This window comes from Lampetra fluviatilis, chromosome 36 (genome assembly GCF_964198595.1).
Source record: "Lampetra fluviatilis chromosome 36, kcLamFluv1.1, whole genome shotgun sequence".
NCBI classification, from domain to species: domain Eukaryota; kingdom Metazoa; phylum Chordata; class Hyperoartia; order Petromyzontiformes; family Petromyzontidae; genus Lampetra; species Lampetra fluviatilis.
The window spans coordinates 6026910-6053931 of NC_136310.1; the positions used below are offsets into that span (position 1 = coordinate 6026910).

General features: G+C 53.0%; 1 protein-coding gene across 1 annotated transcript; it reads left to right on the forward strand.

Moving 5' to 3' along the window:
• The first annotated feature begins 15 nt into the window (after window positions 1-15).
• On the forward strand, window positions 16-26879 carry TMCO4 (transmembrane and coiled-coil domains 4). Its single transcript, XM_078873429.1, has 14 exons — window positions 16-225; window positions 3518-3686; window positions 7278-7464; window positions 8303-8330; window positions 9003-9135; window positions 12813-12910; window positions 17065-17208; window positions 18803-18922; window positions 21184-21348; window positions 22405-22541; window positions 22715-22799; window positions 24716-24833; window positions 25280-25397; window positions 25866-26879. The coding sequence occupies exons 1-14, from the start codon at window positions 114-116 to the stop codon at window positions 26877-26879; spliced, it is 2628 nt and encodes an 875-aa protein (XP_078729555.1). The 5' UTR covers window positions 16-113.
• Window positions 26880-27022: the final 143 nt, after the last annotated feature.

Genomic DNA, 27022 nt, shown 5'->3' on the forward strand with positions numbered 1-27022 from the left:
GAGAGAGTGGGGAGAGACAGGGTAGGGAGAGACAAGGGAGTAGGGAGAAACAGTGGGGAGAGACAAAGTGGGGAGAGAGAGAGGGGAGAGAGGACCGGGGAGGAGAGAGTTGGATGAGATCGGAGAGAGAGTCAGGGAAAACTTTCTCGTGGGACTTATTTCCGTCTCCCTCCACGCTTAGGGCGATGATGGACGGAGATGGACAAGACGCGGAGAAGCGAGAAGGTGCGTTCCTCTTCCCATACCCGACACGAACCCCTAACGCTCAACTCAACCCCTATCCCTGCACCACCCCTAACACCTCAACCCCTACACCACCCCTAACACCTCAACCCCCATCCCCTACACCAACCTCTACCGCTGACTTTCAAACACCGACTTCTCTCTGATCCAACGCCGACGTGAATCCGCGCACCACCCTCGATTCCAACCGAAGCTTGACCTTTGCCCTCACGGTGACCTTTGACCTTTGCCCTTTGCCCTCACTTTTGAAGACAAACGCTTTTTGCGTTCCGCAGGGGTTCTGTCTGGAAAATATTCGCTCACTCGGGCACACCACATCGAGTATTATAGACATTCTCACTCAGGCTCAATGGCTCACGGTTGCATGCTTTGGTCTACCGGCCTCTAGACCGTCAGTCATGAGAGAACTATGAACCCTCACCTACCCTGACTATCTTCTTGGTTCTTTCGGTAAAGTCACGTAGAAGGAAAATAATAAAATAATAAGAATAAAACATAATACAATACAATTCTCACGACGTTTCGGCCACAACGCAAGCAGCCGTCCTCAGGTGGAGAACAGGTCTGTCGAGAGACAGTCTGACAGACCTGTTCTCCACCTGAGGACGGCTGCTTGCGTTGTGGCCGAAACGTCGTGAGAATTATTTTATTATGTTTTATTTTTATTATTTTATTATTTCCCTTCTACGTGACTTTACCGAAAGAACCAAGAAGATGAATCCCTGCAGTCACGAAAGCTTTAAATCGAAATTTACCCTGACTATCCCTTATCATGTCCCTCGCTCGTACCTCACCCCTTCCCTTACTCTATCCCTACCCTATCTCTACCCCATCCCTATTCCTTATCCCATCCCTCGCTCTTAGCCCACCCATTGCCATATCCCTACCCTTACTCTGTCTACCCTATCCCTACCCTATCCCTACCCTATTCCTTATCCTGTCTCTAACCCTTACCTGTAGCTCCAACCCTTGCCCTATCCCTACCCTGTTCCTTATCCTGTCTCTATCCCTTACCTGTAGCTCCAACCCTTGCCCTATCTTTTACCCGATGCCGCACCTCCGATTAGCACGGTTGCATAAGAAGTTCAACATACAGTACTTGCCTCTGCACGTTACCACCAAGTGGGTGTGAAACTCACGTGTGACGCACGTATCATTCACCCCTGTGACTGCGAAGGTACATTCACCACCAGCCTTGTCATATCCACTGCTGGATGAAGGCGTCTGTAATCCGTCAGGTTTTTGTTGTTGTGATTTCACTCTTGCATTCGCAATGGAGAGCCAGTGCCGTCTGCTGTAATTGTCTCTGTGAACCTGCATTTGTCTGGCTTCTGAGGGTTCCAGTGGGACAGCCTCTGAGACATCTTCTGAGACATCATCTGAGACATCATCTGAGACAACTTCTAAGACATCATCTGAGACAACTTCTGAGACATCATCTGAGACATCTTCTAAGACATCATCTGAGACATCATCTGAGACATCATCTGAGACATCATCTGAGACATCATCTGAGACATCTTCTGAGACATCATCTGAGACATCATCTGAGACAACTTCTAAGACATCATCTGAGACATCATCTGAGACAACTTCTGAGACATCATCTGAGACATCTTCTAAGACATCATCTGAGACATCATCTGAGACAACTTCCGAGACATCATCTGAGACATCATCTGAGACATCTTCTGAGACATCATCTGAGACATCATCTGAGACAACTTCTGAGACATCATCTGAGACATCATCTGAGACATCATCTGAGACAACTTCTGAGACATCATCTGAGACATCTTCTAAGACATCATCTGAGACATCTTCTGAGACAACTTCTGAGACATCATCTGAGACATCATCTGAGACATCATCTGAGACAACTTCTGAGACAGCCAGCGAGACAGCCAGTGAGACATAATCTGAGACAACTTCTGAGACATCACCTGAGACATCATCTGAGATATCATCTGAGACAACTTCTGAGACAGCCAGCGAGACAGCCAGTGAGACATCATCTGAGACAACTTCTGAGACAGCCAGCGAGACAGCCAGTGAGACATCATCTGAGACATCATCTGAGACAACTTCTGAGACAGCCAGCGAGAGAGCCAGTGACACAGCCATTAAGACAGCCAGTGACACAGCCAGTGACACAGCCTCCGAGACTTGCATTGTCCATTGTCTCATTATCGGCGCAATGTGAGTGACTATCTCGGGGTAGCTGGGGTCACAGACACTTGCCCCGCAGTTCGAACGAGTGAGTTCAGATCCCGGACCACAGGGCCCACCAGGCTATCTGGCATATTTCAGCAGTGGATAGGCCGTTGTTGCACTCCTTGTATGAAAACACATCCGATGGATGGTCTCGCCTCGTGTCTATGGAATGTGGAATTTCCTCCTTGCCTGTTTTTATAATTTTAAATACATGTTTAGCCCCCCTTTGTCAATCCACTGCTGGATGAAGCCCCCCCCCCACTACTTGTCGGTCACGGGACAGGGGCAGCTCAGGAATGGTTCAGATATCACTCGCCATGGCCCTGATTCAGGTTTAGGTCGACCGGGTGATTTGTATGTGTGTTACAATATATAGGTTGATGGTGTCGTGGTTAGCACATTGGACTTGTACTCCAGAGGTCGTCAATTCATTCTCCCGGGACTGCCGGTAAAGCAACCGACACTTTTCTCAGATCCCAACGCCTCTTCCCAGCAGTAGTGACGGGAACACCACAGTGGACTGGCTGGCCGCACGTGGTGTGGTGCAGTGTGAGTACTCCCACGTCCTCCCCAGTCGTCTGGCCAGCGTGGAAGAGTAGGCCAAATACTTTCTGCATGGGGTGTCCCTACCTGCCTCTAGTGCAGTGTTCTTCATTGCAAGGTTCGTCGGCCGTTGGCGGCCCCTGGTGGCCTTTAGTGCGGCCCCTGACGCGTGGCCCCCCCGACAACACACAATTGTGAAAACACCCCCCATCATCATCATCATCATCGTGCTGCTGTCAAACCCCCAATGGTGTCAAATGTGTGGCGGGCCTCATACACTGACGATGTCTTATCGGCGAAAGTGCCCTCCCCCTCCTCTGAAAATTAGTGAAGAACAACTGCCCTAGTAGAAGCCCGTTGCCAGCAGTGCCGTGAGCAATCAACCGCGGAGCCACACCTTTACCTTGTTCTACGCAGGTTGATGATTGTTGACGGTAACGTTGGCGGTGCATCCCAACTCGTTTTGCTCGAACCCCAACTTTGCCGTTGCCTCGTCCCCTCGCCGCGTGCGTTGCAGGCCGGGCGGCCGGAGTCCTGGGCGGGACGATCGCCGCGGCGCAGGCGCCAGTGGAGCTCGCAGAGCCTGCGGAGACGGTGGGGAAGACGCTGTCGGACACGGGGCGCTTCTCTTACGCAGCGCTCTGCGCCATCTCCCTCGCGTCGCTCTTGCCCACCGACAACCACAGGTGCGTGGCGAGGCGACGGTGGCGGCATCGTGGCTCAAACCCGTTGGCGCCGCCACCGCCACTACTACCACCACTACTATCACCGCCACTACCACCACCGCTACTACCACCACCGCCACTACCACCACCGCCACTACTACCACCGCCACTACTACCACCGCCACTACCACCACCACTACTACCACCACTACTACCACCGCCACTACTACCACCGCCACTACTACCACCACTACTACTACCACCACTACTACCACTACCACCGCCACTACCACCACCACTACTACCACCACCACCGCCACTACCACCACCGCCACTACTACCACCGCCACTACTACCACCGCCACCACAACTTCCACCACCACCACTTCCACCACCACTTCCACCACCACCAATACAGTACCAATAGCCACCATTTGCCACGAAGTGACGGTGACGTCACCATAGCACCTGTGCCAGGCCAGGTGCACTTTGAGGCCACGTCGAGTGTTGAAGGCTCTGCTGGCAGGAGGTCACGGGACAGACTCGGGTGCCACAGGTTGACTGCCTGATATAATTGGCGGATGCATCAGCTGTGTCAACTACCTCCACCACCACTACGACCACGACTACCACCACCTCGCTACCAACACTTCCAACCCTCCACCAGGTCCCGCAAATGCTGCACAGCTGTTGCACAGTAGGCAAGCAGCAGCCTCCACGATCTGCCTCGAGGGTGTTTTGCCATCTGCTCTTCGGTCACTGAACTTGCGTAAACCGCTGCAATGCCTGTCTCGGTAGCCGGCACCTCCGCCACCCAAACTTGAAAACTAATTTCTTGAGATGTGTGTTTAGTTCATTGTCCTTCCCCCGCACCTCCGACTTGCACGGTTGGCTGCGTACGGTGTGAACGAAGTTCAGCATACATACGTACATACCCTGCACACACGTCCTATCCAGCGCGATGATATCGGCTCGTGCGCGGGAGATAGGTGTGTCGTTACGTTGCAGGTCCACGGTATGGGGAAGGCCTTCATTGAGCAGTGGATTGATTGTTCGTGGCTGCTGATGATGATGATGACGACGATGAGGAGTATACTGACAGAGTGGGCATGACTTAAACATGAAAATAAGGCAGTGGGAAGGGCTTTGTCATTCAGTTTTTGTTGTTTCCAGTCGCTTTCACTTGGGGAGAAGTTAATATGCACACGAGTTTAAAGTTTAAACTTCTGTGAACTCAGTCACTGCGAGGAATGCGTAGGTTATCAAGTGTCACGCCAAGGTGGAATTATTCCAGTGAGATCCGGTTTGTTGAGTCCCTCCGTGCCACTGTTTACTCAAGCTTGCCGCCAACTATCCACAGAAACCTAATGCAGATAGATTATCGGGCGCAATTATTGGCATGGTGGTTGCCTGCGGATGGGACATGAAGCAGCTGTTCCTCTTCTGGACCCCGACGCTAATTCCACGATTACCCAGTGTCCCACGCCGCTGTTGTGATGTCGCTGTCACTACTGGAGGCGTTTAAGTGTAAGCCGGCCGGGTGGCTCGGCTTTGGAGTGAGTGGCACACAATCGGACAGTTGCAAGTTCACATCTCGCTTGGTGGTTGACTCAGCCCATCAGCGCTGCAGGGTTGATAAAATGCAGGGCACTTTGTGAGAAAGTCAATAGTGGTGGTGCTATGGATAGACTCACCCCGACGTAGAAATGTTGGATTTCCATCACTTGGCAACAGTAGCTAAACTAAAAGTAAACTATTTTTTATTATACCAGCTAAGGCCCACTGGCAGTGGGGGGGGGGGGGGTTGGGGGGCACGTGCCCCCCCAATGATCCGATCAAAATCCCTCATTTCGATCGGATCATTGGGGTTTATCTTCATATATATAAAAGGCAAAGTTGTGATTATGTGTGTCTGTTCAAAATGTTTAGCGTACTTCCCGACATGCAACAAACTTGAAATTTGCCATGTGGGTAATTTCCAGACTGTACACCATGCAAAAATTATAAAAATACACTTTTGTTTTTTTTTGGGGGGGGGGGGAAGCTCAATAATTCATATATTTTTTGCACGGCAAGTGAGCTGTGACGTCAAATCTGTCACGTGACCCGCGCATGTGGAAGCGTAACGCATTGTAGTGTCGTGGTTAGCGCGCTGCACTATGAACCCGGCGACCCCAGTTCCATTCCCACTCACGACCAACACTGGTGACGATTATTTGAACCGGTCCTGGGCCTCCCCTACGTCGACTCAGCCTCAAAAAAGTAACTGGTGTGTTGTGTGTGAACATCGCCACTGGGGAGACAAAGGCGGCCGGGCGTGGTGAATCCAAGTCCCGGGCGAAGCCGGGTAGTAAAGCTAGTTAGTAATATATCGGCATTTTGCGACCCTCACTGCCACTGTGTAGCATATTATCATGTGCCAGGGACTCTATGAGATGATAGGATAATAGTCTGAGTCCATAATTGGCAAAAAGTAACGGCAAAGCAGTTATAAGTGACTCACAGAATTGTGTACAGTTGCGTATACAGTACACGACTTCCCTGAAGGCATTCACCTTCAGCGAGCGCGATGCCGATCACACACGGTTCAAATTCGACCCTCGATCGATGGCTGTGCCATCGCTGCACACGCGTCGAATAAAAAGCAAGGGACAAGTCCTTACTTACTAACAACTCCTTACTCACTAACATCTCCTTACTTACTAACAACTCCTATCATTTTTCATTGCTGGAGGGGTTGCCCCCCCTACCTGAAAATCCTGGCTCCACCATTGCCCACTGAGATATATATAGCTCTGTTTTTAGAATTGACCTGGTCACAAATAATAGCCTGATGAAGTGGTTGATCGCGTGGAAATTTACAGCAGCCAAATGCTCTCCGCGCATGATTCTAAATGCGGAGGAAAAGACCGGAGGACCCAGAGAAAAATCCACGCGACCACGGGGAGAGATGCAAACTCCAAATATACAGCAGGCATCAGGGTCAGGCTCGAAACCGCGACCTTCTGTATACCAGGCGAGGAAATTAACATCTCGCCACCGTGGCGCCCATTATACTGGTCTCTTAAGAGTTCATACTCTTTGTTCTTTCGGTAAAGTCACGTAGGAAAAAAATGAAATTAAAATTAATAAAAATAAAATAATAAAAATCACGACGTTTCGGAGGCAACACAAGTCTCCGTCATCAGGTGGGACCGTCTCAGCCAGATTTGCTGCATCAAGTGAGGGAGGGATTCAAGATGCAAGCTCTTAAATACCAGTTAAGGGGGGAGGAGAGGGGGGGAGGAGCTTATCAGAATGTGGTAGCCAATGAATGGAACGTATCGGGAGGGGGGGGGCGGGGCTAAAAGAGGGCACGGGTACTCGTGGGCGTGGGCGTGGACGTGTTTGTGCGCAAGTCACTGTGGATGCACATGATAGAAAAGAAACGAAAATGCCCATGTTTATACCAGTGTTGGCTGACAATAAAGAGAGTACTGTTAAACGCTAGGGATGTTAACACTCGGTAAAGTAAAATAGTGCCTGTCAGATAAGATGGTCCAAAAATGTGTTGTTAAATCACCAACACCATCGGGTTAAGCACAATTGACCACGGAACGTGTCGTCCTGCAGCGAGTTCCGTAAGCGGTTCACGACGTCGCTCACCGAGTGGCTGGGCCTGCCCGCGACGGTGCTGCCCATCATGGAGGCGTTCGCCGAGGGCACGGGGGGCGAGGGCTCCGACTCGTTCGTCGATCTGATCGCTCGGGAGCTGGGACCGCGGTCGGAGAAGAGCGACGGGTTCATGCCGCTCGTTCAGGTGCGCGCGCCACGCACGTGTGCCGAGCCGTCTCTCGCTCGCGCTGTGGAGACGTTGTTACGAAGGCGGCTTCGCGATTGCGGACGCACGTTCACTCTAGAAGAGATGCGGACGACTTACTCGGACGTTGCCACGACCCACAGGGCACGGGGCAGCCCTCGTCCTCCAGCAGTGGACGGACAAACCGGGCTCTGCATTACCGTAGTCGTACGTGTGCCTCTGTGTGTACATCGCTTGCGGTGCATCTGATCGCGGCAGATCGTGTGTTTGCATGAATGTTCATTGAACTTCTTTCGCACCGTACGTATATATGTTTGAGCGGTTGAGCCTTCAGAGTAATTAGATGGGTAACCACCATGGATAAACAGGTGTTGTAGGCTTTCGAGATACGTTGTAGGCAATAGAGGAAAGTGCAGCGGAATTTATTGTTGTAACAGTACCGAGTTGCTCCTGTGCCTGTGCACCAACCTGTTTACCAACCAAAGCACTGGCCGGCCTGGTGAGATGTAGTGAAGCCACCTGCATGACTCGCACGGACTGGGGGAGGCCTTCATCCGGCAGTGCATTTTTACAACGGACTGTGCCTGCTTATGTACGTTTCAGGCGATGAGCAAATGAGATTTGTCGTGTCGTTTTGCGAGCAAGCCCTAATAACCGATACCGGAGCTGTGCCGAACAGCAATGCATGCTCGCTTCCCCTGTGCTCTGCCGCGCACAATGAAAGAATATCAATTGAAGAGTGTAAATGTTTTTGACCGATTACAATACAGAATAAAATGTTGTCAGAATCGAATGCGATTAACAACGTCCATTGATTATCTCTGTCCATCTCTTGCAGGACCTTGTCATGTTTGCGCTGAAGGACGGTAGGTGCAACGTGATGTCATCGGGCTTGATCATCATCAACCTTATCGCTCACTCACACCGTCTTTGCTCAGATGTTAAAGCAAAAGAAATGTTTTTGGGCGAATATTAAACTCTGGCGGGGGGAGTGGCAGGGAAATATTTTGCACGCTGCACTATAAACCTAGCGAGCCTGAGTGCGATTCCCAGTTGGCTCATATCAGTCCTGGGCCTCCCCTAGCTCGACTCAGCCTCAACTGAGTACCTGGTGCGGTGTGTTAAAACATTGCCATTGGGAAGACAAAGGCAGCCGGGCGTGGTGCTGCCCACCCATCCTTCCCGTGTGCCGTGCCGGGCTTCATAGCTGCTATCCTAATTTTGGAGCTTTCGTGACTGCACAGAAACGACCTCTCTCTTTGTGCCGATGTGTTCTCTCTCCGTGTGTCCTTGTGATGTCTGTCTGCTTGTATGTCTGTCTATAGTTGTCTAGTTCGATTTTTGTTGCTATTTCTTTTATGCCTGATGATGATTGCTTGTGTTGCAATCGAAACGTCGTAATATGCTATTATTTAATTTATTATTTTATCTTTAGACATGACTTAACCGAAAGAACCAAAGAAATAATTCATAGCTGCTCCCTCACAGCACTTGCCCCGACAGTCTGGGAAGGTTACATGGAGGATATTTGTGCGCAGGCTGTTATGACGCCCGGGCCCACGTCTTGGTGCGTCACATCGCCTGGCTACTCCGTGTCCAGCCCGAGGATCTGGAGGACTTTGAGGACACTGTCGTCTCAAGCCTCAACTCCACGCCAAACGAGGAGACGCCGTGAGTGACCGCCCGTGCGTGCGCCCGCCAGCCCCCCCACCCCCTCGTCTCTTAGTGGCAGGAGTGGGGAAGCTACCCTACAGCCCACGGGCTTTTATTTCACACAACTCACGGGCAGCTACGTGGGTACAGCCACCACGCGAAAACTTCCCGCAAACGATATTCTATCTACACCATTGGAACCTCATTTGCCGGTAAAAAATATGATAATTGTTTTTTTTACCCTTCTATCTGGCAACCAAACTGACACCTTTTTTTACAAGGAGTCATGTTGTAAAAAAAAAGGTGTCAGTTTTGTTGCCAGATAGAAGGGTAAAAAACCAATTATCATATTTTTTACTGGCAAATGAGGTTCCAATGGTGTAAATGCTTGCCCCGAGCTCTCATACTCTGATGGTGCATTTTCTTTGAGTTGTGCACCTTTTGGCGTCATCTGGTCCAACCCATGTGAGACTAGGCTCTAAGGAAAGCTGTCTCGGGTGTGGACCAATCAACTTCAAGGACAGTGCATACATTATCAGAGTTATGTTTTTTGTTTGCATTATGACTGCAGGTATTGTGGTCTATGCAAACATGACTCCTTTTAAAAAAATGGTGTCAGTTTTGTTGCCAGATAGAAGGGTAAAAAAACAATTATGATATTCTATCTCTCGCCACAAGCATCTTTAGCCGCACCGATCGGGTATTGGGAGGGGAATTAGCTGCACTCACTTTTGTCTGTGGCAATGCGTGGCTCTGCCAGAGGGAAGTGAGAGCTCTACTCGGCCCGCATGAAGGGAAACAAAATTTCCACCCCTTCCTCTGCCCAGCCCGCGATATCGTTCGGCTGCAAAGACAGCTGCTTGCCATCCTGACACTTTGTCATTGGTGAAAACAGCTCACAAGTCAACTAGCAAATAATTTTTTTCGTCCAATCGTTTAATTCGAGGTGCAAGTAACCATTCACCCGCAGGCGATAGCGATTCGGTCCGAGGATGGATTCTTTTTTGTTAACCTCGTGGTTAATGTAACGGCCACTCATGGCTGCCGGTGGTGGGGTGGGGGTCACGGCAACTCATCACATGCAGTGTATCGTCGTCACCATCAGCGATGGTCTCGCCACTGCTGGATGAGGGCCTCCCTAAGCCATCGCCGTCTCTCACGGTCCCGCGATAGAGTTGCCGGCAAGCTTGAGTAAACAGTGGCACGGAGGGACTCAACAAACCGGATCTCACTGGAATAATTCCACCTTGGCGTGACACTTGATAACCTACGCATTCCTCGCAGTGACTGAGTTCACAGAAGTTTAAACTTTAAACTCGTGTGCATGTTAACTTCTCCCCAAGTGAAAGCGATTGGAAACAAGAATCTGTCTAGTGTCTGCACATGGGCACATTTCATAGCTCTCATCTCTGCAGCGAACGTCATCTAGGCTGCGTTCCCTTTTTTGGCTGCCACTCCCATCGGTGTGACCACCGTCCATTGTCCCTCCATGTGACGTGCAAGCGATGTAACAATCCATCTGGCACCTGCCCACCGGCTGACTTGATGGCTCAATCTCCGCGGTGGACGTCACACTATACACACACACACGAATCCGGCAACATCGATTTTTAAGACGAGCGTTTCGACACGACGTGGCTCTTGAGCGTAGCATAACACTTACCAATCGATGATACCGGCGCAACCGCCACACCCACTGCATTGTATCATCCATCCCTATCGTCATTCCATCCTTTGCCTTTCTCGATTCGGCTTGCACCGTCACGTTCCTCGCACGTGGTTCTGGGAGGGCCACCGAAAGGCCCGTATCTCTCCCTGCGCGCGATAAGGCTTCTTCGTTGAGAATGTTGTTTCTCTCCTCTGCCGTGCCGCACGGACCTTGCGCTGGAGTTCCCACAACGTAAGTACACTGACCCCTTGCTCCTGAACGCTTTGGACCCTTCGCCGTTGATCCATGTCCCTAGGGCTTTACTTGGACGTACGTACGTTGAACTTCTTTCGCGCCGTACGTAGCCAACTGGCGCCAATCGAATGTTGCCACGGGTTGGCTTACGACGTTTCCTAAGCAATTGGGACGTCTTGTTTAGGGGTAAATTGTGGAAGTGACCAGGTTGCTCGGAGGTCGGAGCGCTGAGCCGGCACCGACGAGATCCTGGGTCAGAATCCCGGCAGCTGCTCGTGGTTCTCGTGCGTATTGCACCGATGGTCTCGCATGAAACACATTTGCTTCTCGACTTCATTCGGCTACTTTTCAGGTCTGAGAATTAACTGTCGGGTCGACGTGTCACGTGCCGAAGATTTTCTCCGGTATGCAAGAGCAGGTGGGAAAGCGTTGCCCCCTCTGCTGTGCGAAACAGAAGTCACTCGAACAGGATCCCATGGGGAGCTCTGTGATATCCGCTTGCGTGGGCTGTTCTCCAATGTGAAGGGTCGCGCTGCTGCGCGAGAGATCCGAATGGATTCTTCACCTCTTGCCGCTACGACGCCGATAGCTCGGCGTGGATAAAATTGAGGATGAATTTGGGCAATGAAATAAAGAAGCAGAAATTCCGTTAGATTAACACCTCTGCAGCCACCCCCCCCGCACAGCTGCGGCAGATCACAGGGGCTGCGGCTGGCCAATCGAACATCGCATCATCCATAGCACGCGCGGTCCGTTTGCAGTGTATTCGCTTGCAGTGCATCCGATTGTTTAATGCGAGGGACACTTAGAAAAGTCATGCGCACAAGCGGGAAGGAACGACGGAGCTAGGCATGTGTACAGGCTGTGGCAAGTCATGGCAAATGTCTGTTATCAAGTCCTGCAAAGGATTACGATTATTCTCGGGGCTTGATTTCTCATGGAATATTTTCTGGGGAGGGCTCCTAACCAGAGGTCGCAAACGGGTTTTGATTCCTTACCCGTACCCGGCCGCACCAGGGTCGCAAATGGGTACTCATACCCGTACCCGGCCGGGTACGGGTACCCGTTCCCTACCCGTAGCCTACCCGAAATGAGTGACAAACTGTTACTCACCAGTGACTCACGGCCTACCCGTACCCGTACCCGTACCCGGCCGCACCAGGGTCGCAAACGGGTACCCGTACCCATACCTGGCCGGGTACGGGTAGCCGGGTATCGGGTAGGGTACGGGTATCGGGTACCCGGTTGCGACCTCTGCTCCTAACCCCCTCCCCCCCAGAACCCCCCCCTCCTCTTGAAATGCCGTGTCGAGGAGAAGCGGGCGGCGTAGCTCGTTCAGGGCATCGCACTCCGTCTCACGAGGCCCCGGCTTGTCTAGGCTGCCTCCGGAGTGTGTGGCTTTCGGGAATGCGTAGAAAATCTGGACTACTACCTCGCCTGGTGTATAGAATATTGTGGGTTCGATCCCGAACCTGATGCCCTGCTGGAAATTTGGAGTTTGCATGTTCTCCCCGTGACCGCGTGGCATTTTCTCCGGGTCCTCCGGTTTTCCCCTCCGCATTCAGAAACGTGCGTTCAAAGTGTTTGGCTGCTTTAAATGTTCACGTGATAAGCCACTTCGTTGAGCTTTCATTAGTGGCCACGTCACTTCTGAAAAAGAGCCATACAGCTCAAGTGGGCCTTACCTGGTAAAATAAAAAAAAAATTGCAAATATGAAACGGGGTACGTATGTAAACTTTTTTGTGGGTGCACTTTTGAAAATTGACAATGGGCGACGTGCGACTTGTGCAGGGCAGAGCTGGAGGCTCGGAAGAAAGCCGAGAGGAAGAGGAAGATCAAGAGGTACCTCCTCATCGGGCTCGCGACCACGGTGGGAGGGACCCTGCTGGGTACGCACGCCGCGCGACCTCCGTCTACCGCCGCGCCGGTCGTTCGCCGTCGCCTCGCTCGCTGACGACGACGACGACGTCGATTCGGTCGTTTCGGTCGAGCCGCCCTCCCTTACGCGGGAACCGTTCACACGCGGCAAGCGACGACTCGCACCTCGTCTAACAAACTTTGAAAGGGCACAACCCCCCCTCCCAATGGCAGCTGTCCCCGTGCGGCACAAGGAGACTCGGAACCCGGCCTGCAGTCGGGAATCGCTCTGCTGCTGCTGCTGCGTGGGTGATTTTGGGCCGTTAAATACCTCGCCTATTTTGCAGGTCGTGGATTTGATCCCGACCCTGACGCCTACTGTATATTGGGAGTTGACATGTTCTCACCTGTGGTCGCGTGGATTTTTCTCCGGGTCCTCTGGTTTTTCCCTCCACATTAGAATCAACAACATGTGTATTTGGTTGCTATAAATTTCCACATAAGACACTTCGTTGAGCTATCATTTGTGGCCAGGTCGCTGCTGCAAAAGAGCTATATGGCTTATTTATCCTTACCTGGTAAAATAAACAAAAATTGTTTAGTTTTAAATACAGATAACGACTCTGATTGCCTTCTTGGCAAAGCCAAAGCGTTGTTCCGATGCCTGGGAGCTGCACAGTGCCAAAATCCCAATCACCTCAGGAAAGGAGCCTTGACCTCGGAGCATTTACAAGTGAAGGTGATCCAAAGGCGATCTCAGGGACCTCATGGGAGAATAAACGTCGACCAGTTCCTGCACATCCCGGCATCGTTTTTGTTCATTGTCAAGTCGACGGGCGCCCATATTGTAGGGGTAGTGCACACGCCACAGTATTAACCAGGGTGGCCCGGTGGATTCGAGCCGCGGACCTCTGCGACGAGCGGCGAAGGAGCCGCTCCCAGGAAATGCGCCGCCAGTGTTGAACCACGCAGAAATTCATCTTCTTGGTTCTTTCGGTAAAGTCACGTAGAAGGGAAATAATAAAATAATAAAAATACAATTATTCTCACGACGTTTTGGCCACAACGCAAGCAGCCGTCCTCAGGTGAAGACCAGGTCTGTCGGGGAGACAGCGTCTGAATGGCTGCTTGCGTTGTGGCCGAAAAGTCGTGAGAATTATTTTATTATGTTTTATTTTTATTATTTTATTATTTCCCTTCTACGTGACTTTACCGAAAGAACCAAGAAGATGAATCCCTGCAGTCGCGAAAGTTTTAAATCGAAACACGCCAGTGTTGAACCACGCAGGTATTGTTGTTGAAAGGTTCCTCCTGAAGTATGTGTGGTGCGTTCTTCAGACCCTCCGGTTTGCTGCCCCATGCAAAGCGAAACGCTCGATCACGACTTTGCCTTGCCTTCCAAGTGGGGCTCGGGAAGGGGGGAACCTTGCAGATTCGTGTTATACCTGGTGTGCATCGAGCATCTGTGGAGGTTCAAGTAATATGGACGCCTGTTCCGCAGGCTGGAGAGAGAGGGAGAGGGGGAGGATTGAATCTCGTCTAATGACGAGGTCTCGTATGTACGTGTATGTATACGTACATATGTTGAACTTCTTTCGGGCCTCACGTAGCCAACCGTGCTAATGGGAGGTGCGGGGGAAAGGACAATAAACTGAACACAAAACGCAGTTCTTAGACTCACGCAGATTCATTAAATGTCGCCCTTTCGGGGATAAAATTCAAATCGGGCGAATCGGCCGATTCAATGCGTCGTCACGATTCTGTTCCAGAGTGAACTGCCTTTCTTGTCTGGTGTTTACTGTCCCGTTTGTGTTGCGAGTCTTGTTTGTCTGGGTTTTTGCAAATTTTCACTCGTTGTGCCATGCCTCGTGCGTATCGCCCACCGCAGGAATATGAGCACATAATTTGCCTCCATTACGCAACCTAAACTTAGACGGATCATGCAGTGCACGAATCGTGAGTGTCAGATTCTATTTTAATGCGTCGATAAAGCCATTGCTGCCTCGCTACACGCATGAGCACGTCGTTTGCATTTAAATTCTATCGCTAATAATGTTTTGTCGCGCGCACGATTGGAACGCGCGTAACTGCGCGCGCCACAGTAGGTTTTCATCATCGCCGCGCGCCACTTCCTCAGTCGGTCAGCCACTTCTGTGGTGGAAAGTAGGTACAGGCGCAGCACCTGCAATCGCTTTGTCACCCCACAGCTGGCAGAGAGGGACCTCCACTAGAGGGAGCTATAGAGAGCCCCTCTCGAGGGTATTTTTTTGGCCTACTCTTCCACATTGTCCAGGCGTCTTGGTAAAGACGGGAGTATGCCCACACTTTACCCCACCTCACGCGAATTGCTGATCAGCTGACCGTGGAGTTTCTGTTTATGTTGCTGGGTGGAAGGTGGTGGTGGTGATTTTTTATTTTTTTTTAAACTTGCCCTCGCCGTTTCGACCACCGCGCTGGCCGATGGGACAAGGTGACCTCTGCACCGCAAGCCCACGGCGCGCTGAACGTTCACACCGCGGCTGCCGCTACCCTTGGTGGATAGTCTTGGCGACGAAAACTTTCCCCAGAGTGGCTTCCAGATCTTGATAAAGTCACAGCATCGTCGTCGTCACAACCACAGTTATCGTGGCTCTTGTTAGAACAGGTGATGCACGCGCCCCCTCTCTGCTTTCATAACTCAATAACCCACAATAGAGGGTTTTTCTGGGTTAGATCGCGTAAATATAAATGTGTCGTTAAACCCGCCACCACCCGACACGGCCAACTAGTAAGGGTTGTCACGTAAATAGAACGTGGCCAATTCGTCACTAGTACAGCACTAGTGTATAGTGTAGTGTAGTATACTAGGACAGCACTAGTGTATAATGTAGTGTATAGTAGTGTATTGTGTATAGTAGTGTAGTGTATAGTAGTATAGTGTAGTGTATAGTGTAGTGTATAGTAGTATATTGTATGGTGTAGTGTATAGTAGTGTAGTATATAGTGTAGTATACTAGTACAGTACACCGGTGTGTTGGAGAGCCAAGCCACAACTTTTACAATCTGCGTTTCCCCAGGAATTTCAACTGGCATCATGAGGCGGACAGCCAGATTTCATTAACCCAACTAACCTGCCGTACAGTTGCCCACACACAGAGTAGAAATAATGAACGCACGATTGTGACCACGCGATCGGTCATCCCATCATGCCTTGCATGCCACGTTGCATCTCGCTACTAGTGTCGATCATTGGGGCTCGCCAACAGCACTTGCCCCAACAGTTTGCTAAAGGCTATATGGGGGATCTTTGTTTTGTGCATCTGCTATAGTACGGTAGTTGGCGCCCTACGCTACAAACCCGGCCGCCCGTGTTTGATTCCCACACACGGTCAAAAACCGTGACAAATATCTTCTAGGTCGACTCAGCCTTAAATGAGTACCCGGTGCTGCGATATGAAAACATCAGCACTGGGAGAAACAGGCGGCGGGGCATGGTCCTGGCCACACCATCCCCTCGTGGCGGCCTTCATAGGTGCTCACTCGCAGCACTTTCCCCAGCAAGTCTGTTGAGGCTTTTTCGATTTAAAGCTTTCGTGACTGCAGGGATTCATCTTCTTGGTTCTTTCGGTAAAGACACGTAGAAGGAAAATAATAAAATAATAAAAATAAAACATAATAAAATAATTCTCACGACGTTTCGGCTACGACGCAAGCAGCCGTCCTCAGGTGAAGAATGAAACAGCACCAATCTTGGAGCGTATATTTAAGCTGAGTTGGAGGTGGAGGCTATACGGAGATATTTGTCTTGTGTGTGTGTACGTGTGTGTGTGTACGCGTGTGTGTGTGTACGTGCGTGTGTGCGTATGTGTGTGTGTGGGGAGCGATAGTGTAGCGGTTAGCGCGCTGCGCTATGAACCCGGCGACCCGAGTTCGATTCCCGCTCACGGCCAACACCAGTGACGATTATCTGAACCGGTCCCGGGCCTCCCCTAGGTCGACTCAGCCTAAAATGAGTACCTAGTGCGATGTGTAAACATCGCCGCTAGGGAGACAAAGGCGGCCGGGCGTGGTGTTGGCCACCCACCCCCTCGTGTGCCGTGCCGGCCTTTATAGGTGCTCGCTAACAGCACTTGCCCCTACAGTCTGTTAAGGCTATACGGGGAATCTTTATCTTTATCTTTGTCTTTGTGTGTACGCGCTCCTGCAGGAGTGACGGGGGGACTGGCGGCCCCGTTCGTGGCCGCAGGTGCTGGCGCGGTCATCGGCGGCGCCGGCGCCGCTGTTCTCGGCTCCACCGCCGGCATCGCCGTCATGACCTCGCTGTTCGGCGCGGCCGGCGCTGGCCTCACCGGTGACTCGCGCACTCGCTGGACTATCTTACTCGCTGGACTATCCTACTCGCTGGACTATCTTACTCGCTGGACTATCTTACTCGCTGGACTATCTTACTCGCTGGACTATCTTACTCGCTGGACTATCTTACTCGCTGGACTATCTTACTCGCTGGACTATCTTACTCGCTGGACTATCTTACTCGCTGGACTATCTTACTCGCTGGACTATCTTACTTGCTGGACTATCTTACTCGCTGGACTATCTCACTCACTAGCTCGCTCGCTCACTAGCTCGCTCGCTCACGCGCTCACTAGCTCGCTCGCTCACGCGCTCACTAGCTCGCTCGCTCACGCGCTCACTAGCTCGCTCGCTCACGCGCTCACTAGCTCGCTCGCTCACGCGCTCACTAGCTCGCTCGCTCAAGCGCTCACTAGCTCGCTCGCTCACGCGCTCACTAGCTCGCTCACGCGCTCACTAGCTCGCTCGCTCACGCGCTCACTAGCTCGCTCGCTCACGCGCTCACTAGCTCGCTCGCTCACGCGCTCACTAGCTCGCTCGCTCACGCGCTCACTAGCTCGCTCGCTCACGCGCTCACTAGCTCGCTCGCTCACGCGCTCACTAGCTCGCTCGCTTGTACAGCGGTGAGCGCACTGCACTACGAAGCTGGCGACCGGAGATCGATTCCTGCTCACGGCCAACATCGGCGACGATTATTTGAACCGGTTATGGGCCTCCCCTAGGTCGACTCGGCCTCAAATGAGTACCTGGTGTATAAACATTGCCACTAGGGAGACAAAGGCGGCCCAGCGTGGTCCTGGCACCCACCCCCTCCTGTGCCGTGCCGGTCTAAATAGGTTCTCGCTAACAGTACTTGCCCCAACAGTCTGTTCAGGCTATATGGTGGGGGGGGGGTCTTTGTCTTTGTTATGTTTGTTTAGCGCCTTGTGATCTCCGTGTGAAAGGAGGCAGCATTAGTCCTGCTATGGCTTTGAGTGATTGTGCACTTTTAATTAATCTAGATTGAAAACTCGTTCCCTTCTAACTGCTTTTTCTGTTTAGTCTGTTGTCCCCCCCCCGCCGCACCTCCCATTAGCACGGTCGGCTACGTACGGTGCGACATACGTTCAACACACATACACACGTAGAAGTTTCGATTTAAAGCTTTCGTGACTGCAGGAATTCATCTTCTTGGTTCTTTCGGTAAAGTCACGTAGAAGGAAAATAATAAAATAATAAAAATAAAACATAATAAAATAATTCTCACAACGTTTCGGCCACAACGCAAGCAGACGTCTTCAGGTGGAGAACAGGTCTGTCGAGAAGGCAGAGTCTGTAATGAGACTCTGCCTTCTCGACAGACTGAATGAGACTCTGCCTTCTCGACAGACCTGTTCTCCACCTGAAGACGGCTGCTTGCGTTGTGGCCGAAACGTCGTGAGAATGATTTTATTATGTTTTATTTTTATTATTTTCCTTCTACGTGACTTTACCGAAAGAACCAAGAAGATACGTAGAAGTGTAAATGAATATTGTTATAATGTTATACAAGTGCGCGTGGCTTGCAGCAGGAGAAATCGAGAGACAACTCAGTTTTTCCGCTGTTGCTCCAGGGTACAAGATGAAGAAGCGCGTGGGGCAGGTGGAGGAGTTTGAGTTCGTGACCCTCACCGAGGGGCGCAAGCTGGACGTCACCATCGCCATCACGGGCTGGCTCTCCTCCGGCAAATACGGTAACGCGCACTCACGCGCGCACGGCAGCGCGGGGACACGCGCGCATCTCTGCCACGGGATAAGTGGTAACGCTGCGGTGCTTGCCAGCAGCGTTTGCCCCCTCCCCTCCCCCCTCAGAGGGTCTGTCCTTATTGCAAAACACCTGGCGGGCAGTGTCGTGTAAGCGGCTTCTCTTACGAACAATAACTCGGGTACAACAGGTGCGTGCGTGTGTGTGTGCCCCCTATACAAAATTGGCACCCACCTGTCTGCATTATCGTTATGTAACCGAGGTGTGTCTGTCTGCCGTCGTGTGCGGCAAGGGCTCGCTTTTGAGAAGTCGGGTGGCGTTATGTAAGGCACGTGGCCATCGTGGAAGCGTGGGCCAAGAACACTGTCTGGAGGGGCTCCGTAAAACTCCCCCCTAGAGGCTGCAGAGGGCTCCCTCTGCAGCAGGAACAGGTTCACCAACATTTGGCTGATTGGCAATACGCGCGTGCTGGGGTGAAGTGTGGGTACTCTCATAGCCTCTTAAGATGTCTGGCCAGCGTGGAAGAGAGGGCCTCTCCAGTGCTCCCTCTAGTGGAGGCCCTTCTGCCAGCAGTGGTATGAGCAAGCAATTGCAGGGCTGCACCTTTGTCATTTGATGCAAAGCATTACACATGTGGAGTGGGGCTGGTGTACAGCCACCTTGCAGTGTCGAAGGTACATTTTTTAAAATGATGATTCGTAATCATGGCGAAACTGTCAATTTTCCGGGTCAGTACTGATAAGGCAGTAGTGCTCTGGCATTGTGGGTTTCCTGCTGGCTCTCGAGTTCCTCCCACATGAAGCCAAATACTCCTGCATGGAATGAATGATGAATGTACACGTGAACTTACAAGACAAAGGCAAAGATCCCCCGTATAGCCTTAACAGACTGTAGGGGCAAGTGCTGTTAGCGAGCACCTATGAAGGCCGGAACGGTACACGAACGAGGGGGTGGGTGGCCAGCACCACGCCCGGCCGCCTTTGTCTCCCCAGTGGCGATGTTTACACACCGCACCAGGTACTCATTTAAGGCTGAGTCGACCTAGGGGAGGCCCAGGACCGGTTCAGATAATCGTCACTAGTGTTAGCCGTGAGCGGGAATCGAACCCGGGTCGCCAGGTTCATAGCGCAGCGCGCTAACCGCTACACTACCGCTCCCCACACACCGCACCAGATACAGATTTAAGGCTGGCTCGACCTAGGAGAGGCCCAGGACCAGTTCAATTATTCGCCACTCTCATTGGCACTGAGCAGTAGTCCAACTCGCGTCGCCGGGTTTGAGGCGCAGCGTGCTAACCACTACGCTACTGCACCCCATACACACACGTTAACAAAACCACCCCACGTGGCCCTTTAACAGGCTGCCAGAGCAAGCACTGTACTGTCAGCAAGCACCTACGAATGGTGACACGGCACACGAGAGGAGGTGGTTAGCTAGCACCACACCCGGCCGCCTTTGTCTCTCCAGTGCTGATGCTTACATAAGGCACCACGTACTCATTTGAGGCTAAGTCGACCTAGGGGAGGCCCAGGATCGGTTCAGATATTCATCACCGATGTCGGCCGTGGATCGAACGCAGGTTGCCGTGTTCGGAGCGCAGCACGCTAACCGCCGCACCACCGCTTCCCAAACAGATATACATACAAAGACAAAGATCCCCCGTACAGCCTTAACAGACTATTAGGGCAAGTGCAGTGAGTGAGCACCTGTTGAGGCGGATGCTGGTGCTGGTGTTTTCTCACCGCACCACCGCGTGGCTGCGTCAAGTGCCCTGTGAATGGACGAAACTGCAGGGGGCGTCAGAGCACGCGTTGTATTGACGTGGCGAATGTGAATTCAAACCCCTGTTTCCCTGTGTCTCCCTGTGTCTCCCTGTCTCCCTGTGTCTCCTTGTCCCCCTGTCTCCCTGTCCCCCTGTGTCTCCCTGTCTCCCTCTGTCCCCCTGTCTCCCTTTATCCCCCTGTCTCCCCGTCTCCCTGTGTCTTCATGTGTCTCCCTGTGTCTCCCTGTGTCCCCCTGTGTCTCCCTGTGTCCCCCTGTGTCTCCCTGTGTCTTCCTCTGTCTCCCTGTGTCTCCCTGTCTCCCTGTCTCCCTCTGTCTCCCTGTCTCCCTCTGTCCCCCTGTCTCCCTGTCTCCCTGTCCCCCTGTCTCCCTCTGTCCCCCTGTCTCCCTCTGTCCCCCTGTCTCCCTCTGTCTCCCTGTCTCCCTCTGTCTCCCTGTCTTCCTCTGTATCCCTGTCCCCTCTCCTAGGGAGCTTTGAGACCCCCTGGCGGTCCCTGCACCACAGCCGTGAGCAGTACTGCCTCGTGTGGGAGTCCCAGTACCTGCGAGCGCTGGGCCGTGCCATCGACTCCATCATCAACGGGCTGCTCAGCATGGCGGCGCAGGAGGCCCTCAAGCTCACCGTGCTGTCCGGTGAGACCCACTCTGACCGCAGCGGGTAGCCTCGGGACAAGCGCTGTTAGCGAGTGGCACCTGTGAAAGCCGCCAATGGCGTGGCGTACGAGCGGGTGAGTGGGCAGCACGACGCCCGGCCGTCTTTGTCTCCCCAGTGCCGATGTTTACACAAGGCACCAGGTACTGATTTGAGGCCGAGTCGACCTAGGGGAGGCCCAGGATCGGTTTAGATAATCGTCACTGTTGTTGGCGGTGAACGGGAATCGAATTAGGGTCGCCGGGATCATAACACAGTGCGCTAACTGCTACAACACCGTGCTCCCCAAGCAGCGCTTGCACTCTTACACACGCAGACGTGGACGGACGGGACGGACCCTTTGCCGGCAATCCACCGCTGGGCAAAATCGAATCAAACGTTTGTACGTTCAAATTAATGACGTCCATTTTTGGAACAGAGAGGAAGAGGTTGGACGTCCAGAATAACCACCCCTCCTCTCCTCCCCCTTAACTTGTATTTAAGAACTTGCATCTTGGAATCCCTGCCTCACTTGATACAGCAAATCTGGCTGTGACGGTTCCACCTGATGACGGAGACTTGTGTTGCCTCCGAAACGTCGTGATTTTATTATAATTTTTTTGTATTAATTTTAATTTCTCTTTTTTTACCTACGTGACTTTACCGAAAAAACGAAGAGTATGAATCCTTGCAGTCACGAAAGCTTCAAATCTAGAATTAATAACCACCCCGTTCGAGACCCAAACATCGCACCTCCTGACGTTTTCACATTTCCCCCCCCTCCTCGTCGAAGACACCGGTGGTGTCGCCATCAACTGCGTCAGAACATCAGTAGCAGGCCGATGCGGCACCACAACTCCTCCATAAATGCAAGATTGCGATAGTGGCCATGCAACTCAAAGATGCACGCACAATACCTGCCACCCACCCCCTCGTGTGCTTTGCCGGCCTTCCCTGGTGCTACTCGCTAACAGCACTTGCCCCACAACTCTCCGTTGAGGCTACACCGGGAGGGGGGGGAGATCTTAGTCTTCGTGTGGCCGTGCGCGCGTGACCAGGCATCCTGGCCGCACTCGCGTGGCCGTCGTCGCTCCTCCTCGCCGCCAACATCATCGACAACCCGTGGGACGTGTGCCTGAACCGCGCCGCCGAGACGGGCAAGCAGCTGGCGCGCGTGCTGCTCTCGCGCCAGCAGGTGAGCGGGGGAGAGGGGCGGGTGGGCGAAACGTCGGACGCCGTACCAAAAGGCACGCGGCACAACGCGAGCGCGCGTCGTCGTTTGCCATAGCTCCTCCGTCTGCCGCGACGATCGTCGCGCGGCGGGCGCCCGAGGCTCACCCGTGTGCCGTCCGCTTGTTGCCGCCACAGGGCAAGCGGCCCGTGACTCTCGTCGGCTTCAGCCTGGGGGCGCGCGTCATCTTCTACTGCCTCGAGGAGATGGCCAAGGAGAAGGGTACGGAGTCTGCGTCATCTTCCTCCACACCTCCCCCCTCCCCCCCCCTGTCCCTCTGCTCCTTACCGTACCTCCCCTGTACCCCCTTCGTGTCATTCGTTCCTCGAACCCGGAGCACGCCGCTGCCATCTACGTCATTCCATTCTGTGTCACCATTTTGTCAGCTACGGTATGTCCAGCGTCTTCAGCGAAGGTACTCGTTAAAAGCGTCGTTGAACTTCTCTCACACCCTACGTAGCCAGCCGTGCTAATTGGAGATTCGATTATTATTATTAGCGAGGCTCAGGGAGCCAGACGAAGGCTCCCTCTCGTGGCTTCTGCCCATTCTCTTCTCTTCCCCTGTCCCTCCACTCCTTGCCATCCCTTCCCTAATAGACCTTGTCCTTAAACATCTACATCATTCCGTTCTGTCATTGTTTAGTAAGCTACGTCAAGCGCCTTGAGTGAAGGCGCTATATAAATGTGTGTATGTTGAAATTCTTTCATACGTAGCCAATCGTGCTATTCGGAGATTAGATTTGTATTATTATCACTGAGGCTCAGAGAGCCAGAGTGAGGTACCTCGTGTATTCTTAGGGATAGTCGTGATTGCCCAAGGCTCAGGGAGGCAGTCTAAGGCAGCTTTTCCATCGCCACGCTTGTTAAAATTTTACGAACAAGGTCGAGTAATTATTAAGCTGTTCGAGAGAATGAGGTTATATTAGTTCGACCTTGTTATGTACTGTGATAGGTTTTTTACCCTTTCAACTGGTACAAAAACTGACACCTTTATACACGGCATCATGTTTGCAATAACCACAACACAAGCAGTCAAAATGCAAACAAAAAGAAATAACTCTGATGATGATAATGTATGCACTGTCCTTGAAGTTGATTGGTCCACACCCGAGACAGCTTTTCTTAGAGCCTAGTCTCCATTGGTGTTGGACCAGATGACGCCAAAAGGCGTACAACTCAAAAACAGCGCACTATCAGAGTATTGAGAGCTCGGGGTAAGCATTTACACTATGAGACCTCCTTTTGTACCAGTTGGAAGGGTAAAAACCTATCACTGTATTTTACCACTGGTAAAGGAGGTCTCATAGTGTTGTTATGTACTGTTTGTGTATGGGCAGAGGCAGATGTTTGGCTGTGGCAAATGGCATCTGTAGCTGACCTGGGCCTCTATAAGTCAACTTATTAGAGACCTGGGCCCCTATAAATCAACTTATTAGAGACCTGGGCCTCTATAAGTCAAATGGATATGAGGCTAGTTGGGGAGCTCAGAGTCGCACACTTCACTAAAATCCTGGAGTCCCAGATTCAATTCCCCGCTCATAATGCAACACCCCAGTAAAACGGGTCGCTTGCTGGTGTTGCTGCAAGGTCAAAGTCTGCACGCGGGAGACCGAGACGACCTGTCTTGTGCGAATGGCGCCAGCCACACCACTCCTCCCTGTTTAGAGGCTGGGTCGCCAACGGCGCTAGCCGCAGTCAAATATCCGGGCTAATTTGCGTTCTTGCGGCACGAGGTTTTGGACGCAAGTATCATCCCGTGCGCGTGTCGGGAGCGGTAGTGCAGCGGTTCGCGCGCTGCGCTACAAACCCGGCCACCCGAGTTCGATTCCCGTGCACGACCAACACCCGTGACGATTATTTGAATCAATCCTGGTCGTCCCCTAGGTCGACTCGGCCTTAAATGAGTACCCGGTGCGATGTGTAAAACGTCGCCACTGGGTAGACAAAGGCGGCCGGGCGTGGTGCTGGCCACCCACCCCCTCGTGTGCGGTTTGCGGCTTTCATAGGTGCTCGCTAACAGCTCTTGCCTCAAGAGTCTATTAAGGCTACACGAAGGGGTGTCTGTGTGTGTGTGTGCAACACGCGCGTGTGCTCGTCCGCACGTGCTACCCTCCCGTTGCCGTGGCGACGGTCGCCAGGCTGCGAGGGCATCGTTGAGGACGCGGTGCTGCTGGGAGCACCGGTGCAGAGCTCGGCAAAGCGGTGGGATCCCATCGCCCGTGTCGTCTCGGGCCGCATCACCAACGGATACTGCAGGCACGCTCACTGCGTCGGCACCGCTTCACTGGGGGAGGGGGGGTGGTGGGGGGCATCCTCGCAGTGTCACGCGGCGACGCGTCGTTGGCGTTGCTGTGACTATCTCGGAATCACCATTGGAACCTCATTTGCCAGTAAAAAATATGATAATTGTTTTTTTTTACCCTTCTATCTGGCAACAAAACTGACACCTTTTTACAAGGAGTCATATTTGCATAGACCACAATACCTGCAGCCATAATGCAAACAAAAAAAATATTATCAGAGTTATGTTTTTTGTTTGCATTATGGCTGCAGGTATTGTGGTCTATGCAAACATGACTCCTTGTAAAAAGGTGTCAGTTTTGTTGCCAGATAGAAGGGTAAAAAAACAATTATTGTATCTCGGAATCCCGTGCGTGTGACCCTCTTAACCCCCCTTCCACCCCACCAACCGCGGCTCGCAGGGGCGACTGGCTGCTCAAGTTTCTCTACCGAAGCTCCTCGGTGCAGCTGAACGTCGCCGGCCTGCAGCCAGTGTGTACGGACAGTCGCCAGATCAACAACGTGGATCTCTCCGCAGTGGTACGCGATGTGGGGGAGGCGTGGGGGGGGTAGCCGGTCACTTGTCCGCAGTTATCCTGCAACGCCGCCTTCCGAATCACTCTCCCTCCGACTAAGCGGACGGTGGTGGTGATGATTCTAGATTTGAAGCTTTCGTGACTGCAAGGATTCATACTCTTAGGTTTTTTCGGTAAAGTCACATAGGTAAAAAATAAAATAAAAATTAATAAAATGAAAATCACGACGTCACAGCACGATTGCTGTATTAAGCAATCGTGCTGTGACGGTTCCACCTGAAGACGGAAGCTTGTGTTGCCTCCGAAACGTCGTGATTTTTATTTTACTTTTATTAATTGTAATTTTTTTTTTTACCTACGTGACTTTACCGAAAAAACCTAAGAGTAGGTGGTGGTGATGGTCTGTGGGAAGGCACGTCACGTGGTCTGGTGTTAACCGGTAACGAACGACCTTTCCCCGCGCCCGTGACAGGTCAACGGCCACATGGACTACATGAAGGAGATGGAGACCGTCCTGCGAGCCGTGGGCATTCGCACCCGCGGCGAGGCCGTGGTGACGGCACAGTCGCTCGGCGGGTTGGTGGCATCTGGCTGCTCGGACCAGCCCCCCGCAGACGAGCCCCCCACAGACCAGCCCCCCACGGACCAGCCCCTCACAGACCAGCTCCCCACGGACCAGCCCCTCACAGACGAGCCACCCACTAACCAGCCCCCCACTGACCAGCCCCCCACTGACCAGCCCCCCACTGACCAGCCCCCCACGGACCAGCCCCCCGCAGACCAGCCCCCCACTAACCAGCCCCCCACTGACCTGCCCCCCACTGACCAGCCCCCCACTAACCAGCCCCCCGCAGTTGAGGCCTCCTCGGACGCCCCACCGCCTTCTTCGCTCGACAGTGACGAGAGGGAACCTCGAGCGACGCTCGCGACCGACGGCCGCGACGCCGATCGCGAGGACACCGGCGGCTGCTCAGCAGCGGCTTGGGCGGCGGCGGCCGAGGATCGCGGAGCGGCGAGCAACGGAGGGCCGCCGCCTGCGGGACGGCCGCCGGACGAGCAAGCCGTGCGCGTCGCAGAGACGGACGCCGACGAGACGGGGACAGGAACGACTGGAGCGGCGCTCGCGACCTCCGGCGGCGGTTGCGGGAGCGCGAGCGGCCGATGGTCAGGAGGCGACGACGGGGGCGAGGCAAGCGGCGGAGGGACGTCCTGGGGGGGGGCGCGTGCGACGGCGAGCGGGCAAGCGGAACGCGCCGGGAGGATGGGCCGGGGCAGCTCCTTGGACGCGCCGGACATCCTCGGCGCCTTCGACGCGACGCATTTCGGCGTCGGACGTCCCGTCGGCGTCGCTTCAGGGGGAAGGGCTCCGGAGACGACGCCGGTGGCGGCGGCGGCTGCGGTCGAAGTGACGGACTGCGGCTCCGGTGAGCAGAGAGTGAAAATGGCTCGTGGCGGCACAGATGAGAACTTCAATAAATCCGACTGAGCACAGCCGGTGATGCCGCCGCTTCCGCTGCTGCTGTTGCCTGCGGCGTCTGAAGGTTGCAATTGGCAAGGTAAGCAGGGGTGAGCCTGTAGGAAGCCGTCGTGCGTGTGGGTGGCTGTGCGAGTGGAATTGACGTGCGTAGG

Excerpts from the sequence above, each read along its gene's own strand:
- TMCO4 (XM_078873429.1), top strand. The coding sequence starts at position 114 with ATGAGATCGGAGAGAGAGTCAGGGAAAACTTTCTCGTGGGACTTATTT. Across the intron at positions 22,542-22,714 it reads TGCTGCTCTCGCGCCAGCAG|GGCAAGCGGCCCGTGACTCT; the intron begins GTGAGCGGGGGA and ends TTGCCGCCACAG. Across the intron at positions 22,800-24,715 it reads GGAGATGGCCAAGGAGAAGG|GCTGCGAGGGCATCGTTGAG; the intron begins GTACGGAGTCTG and ends GACGGTCGCCAG.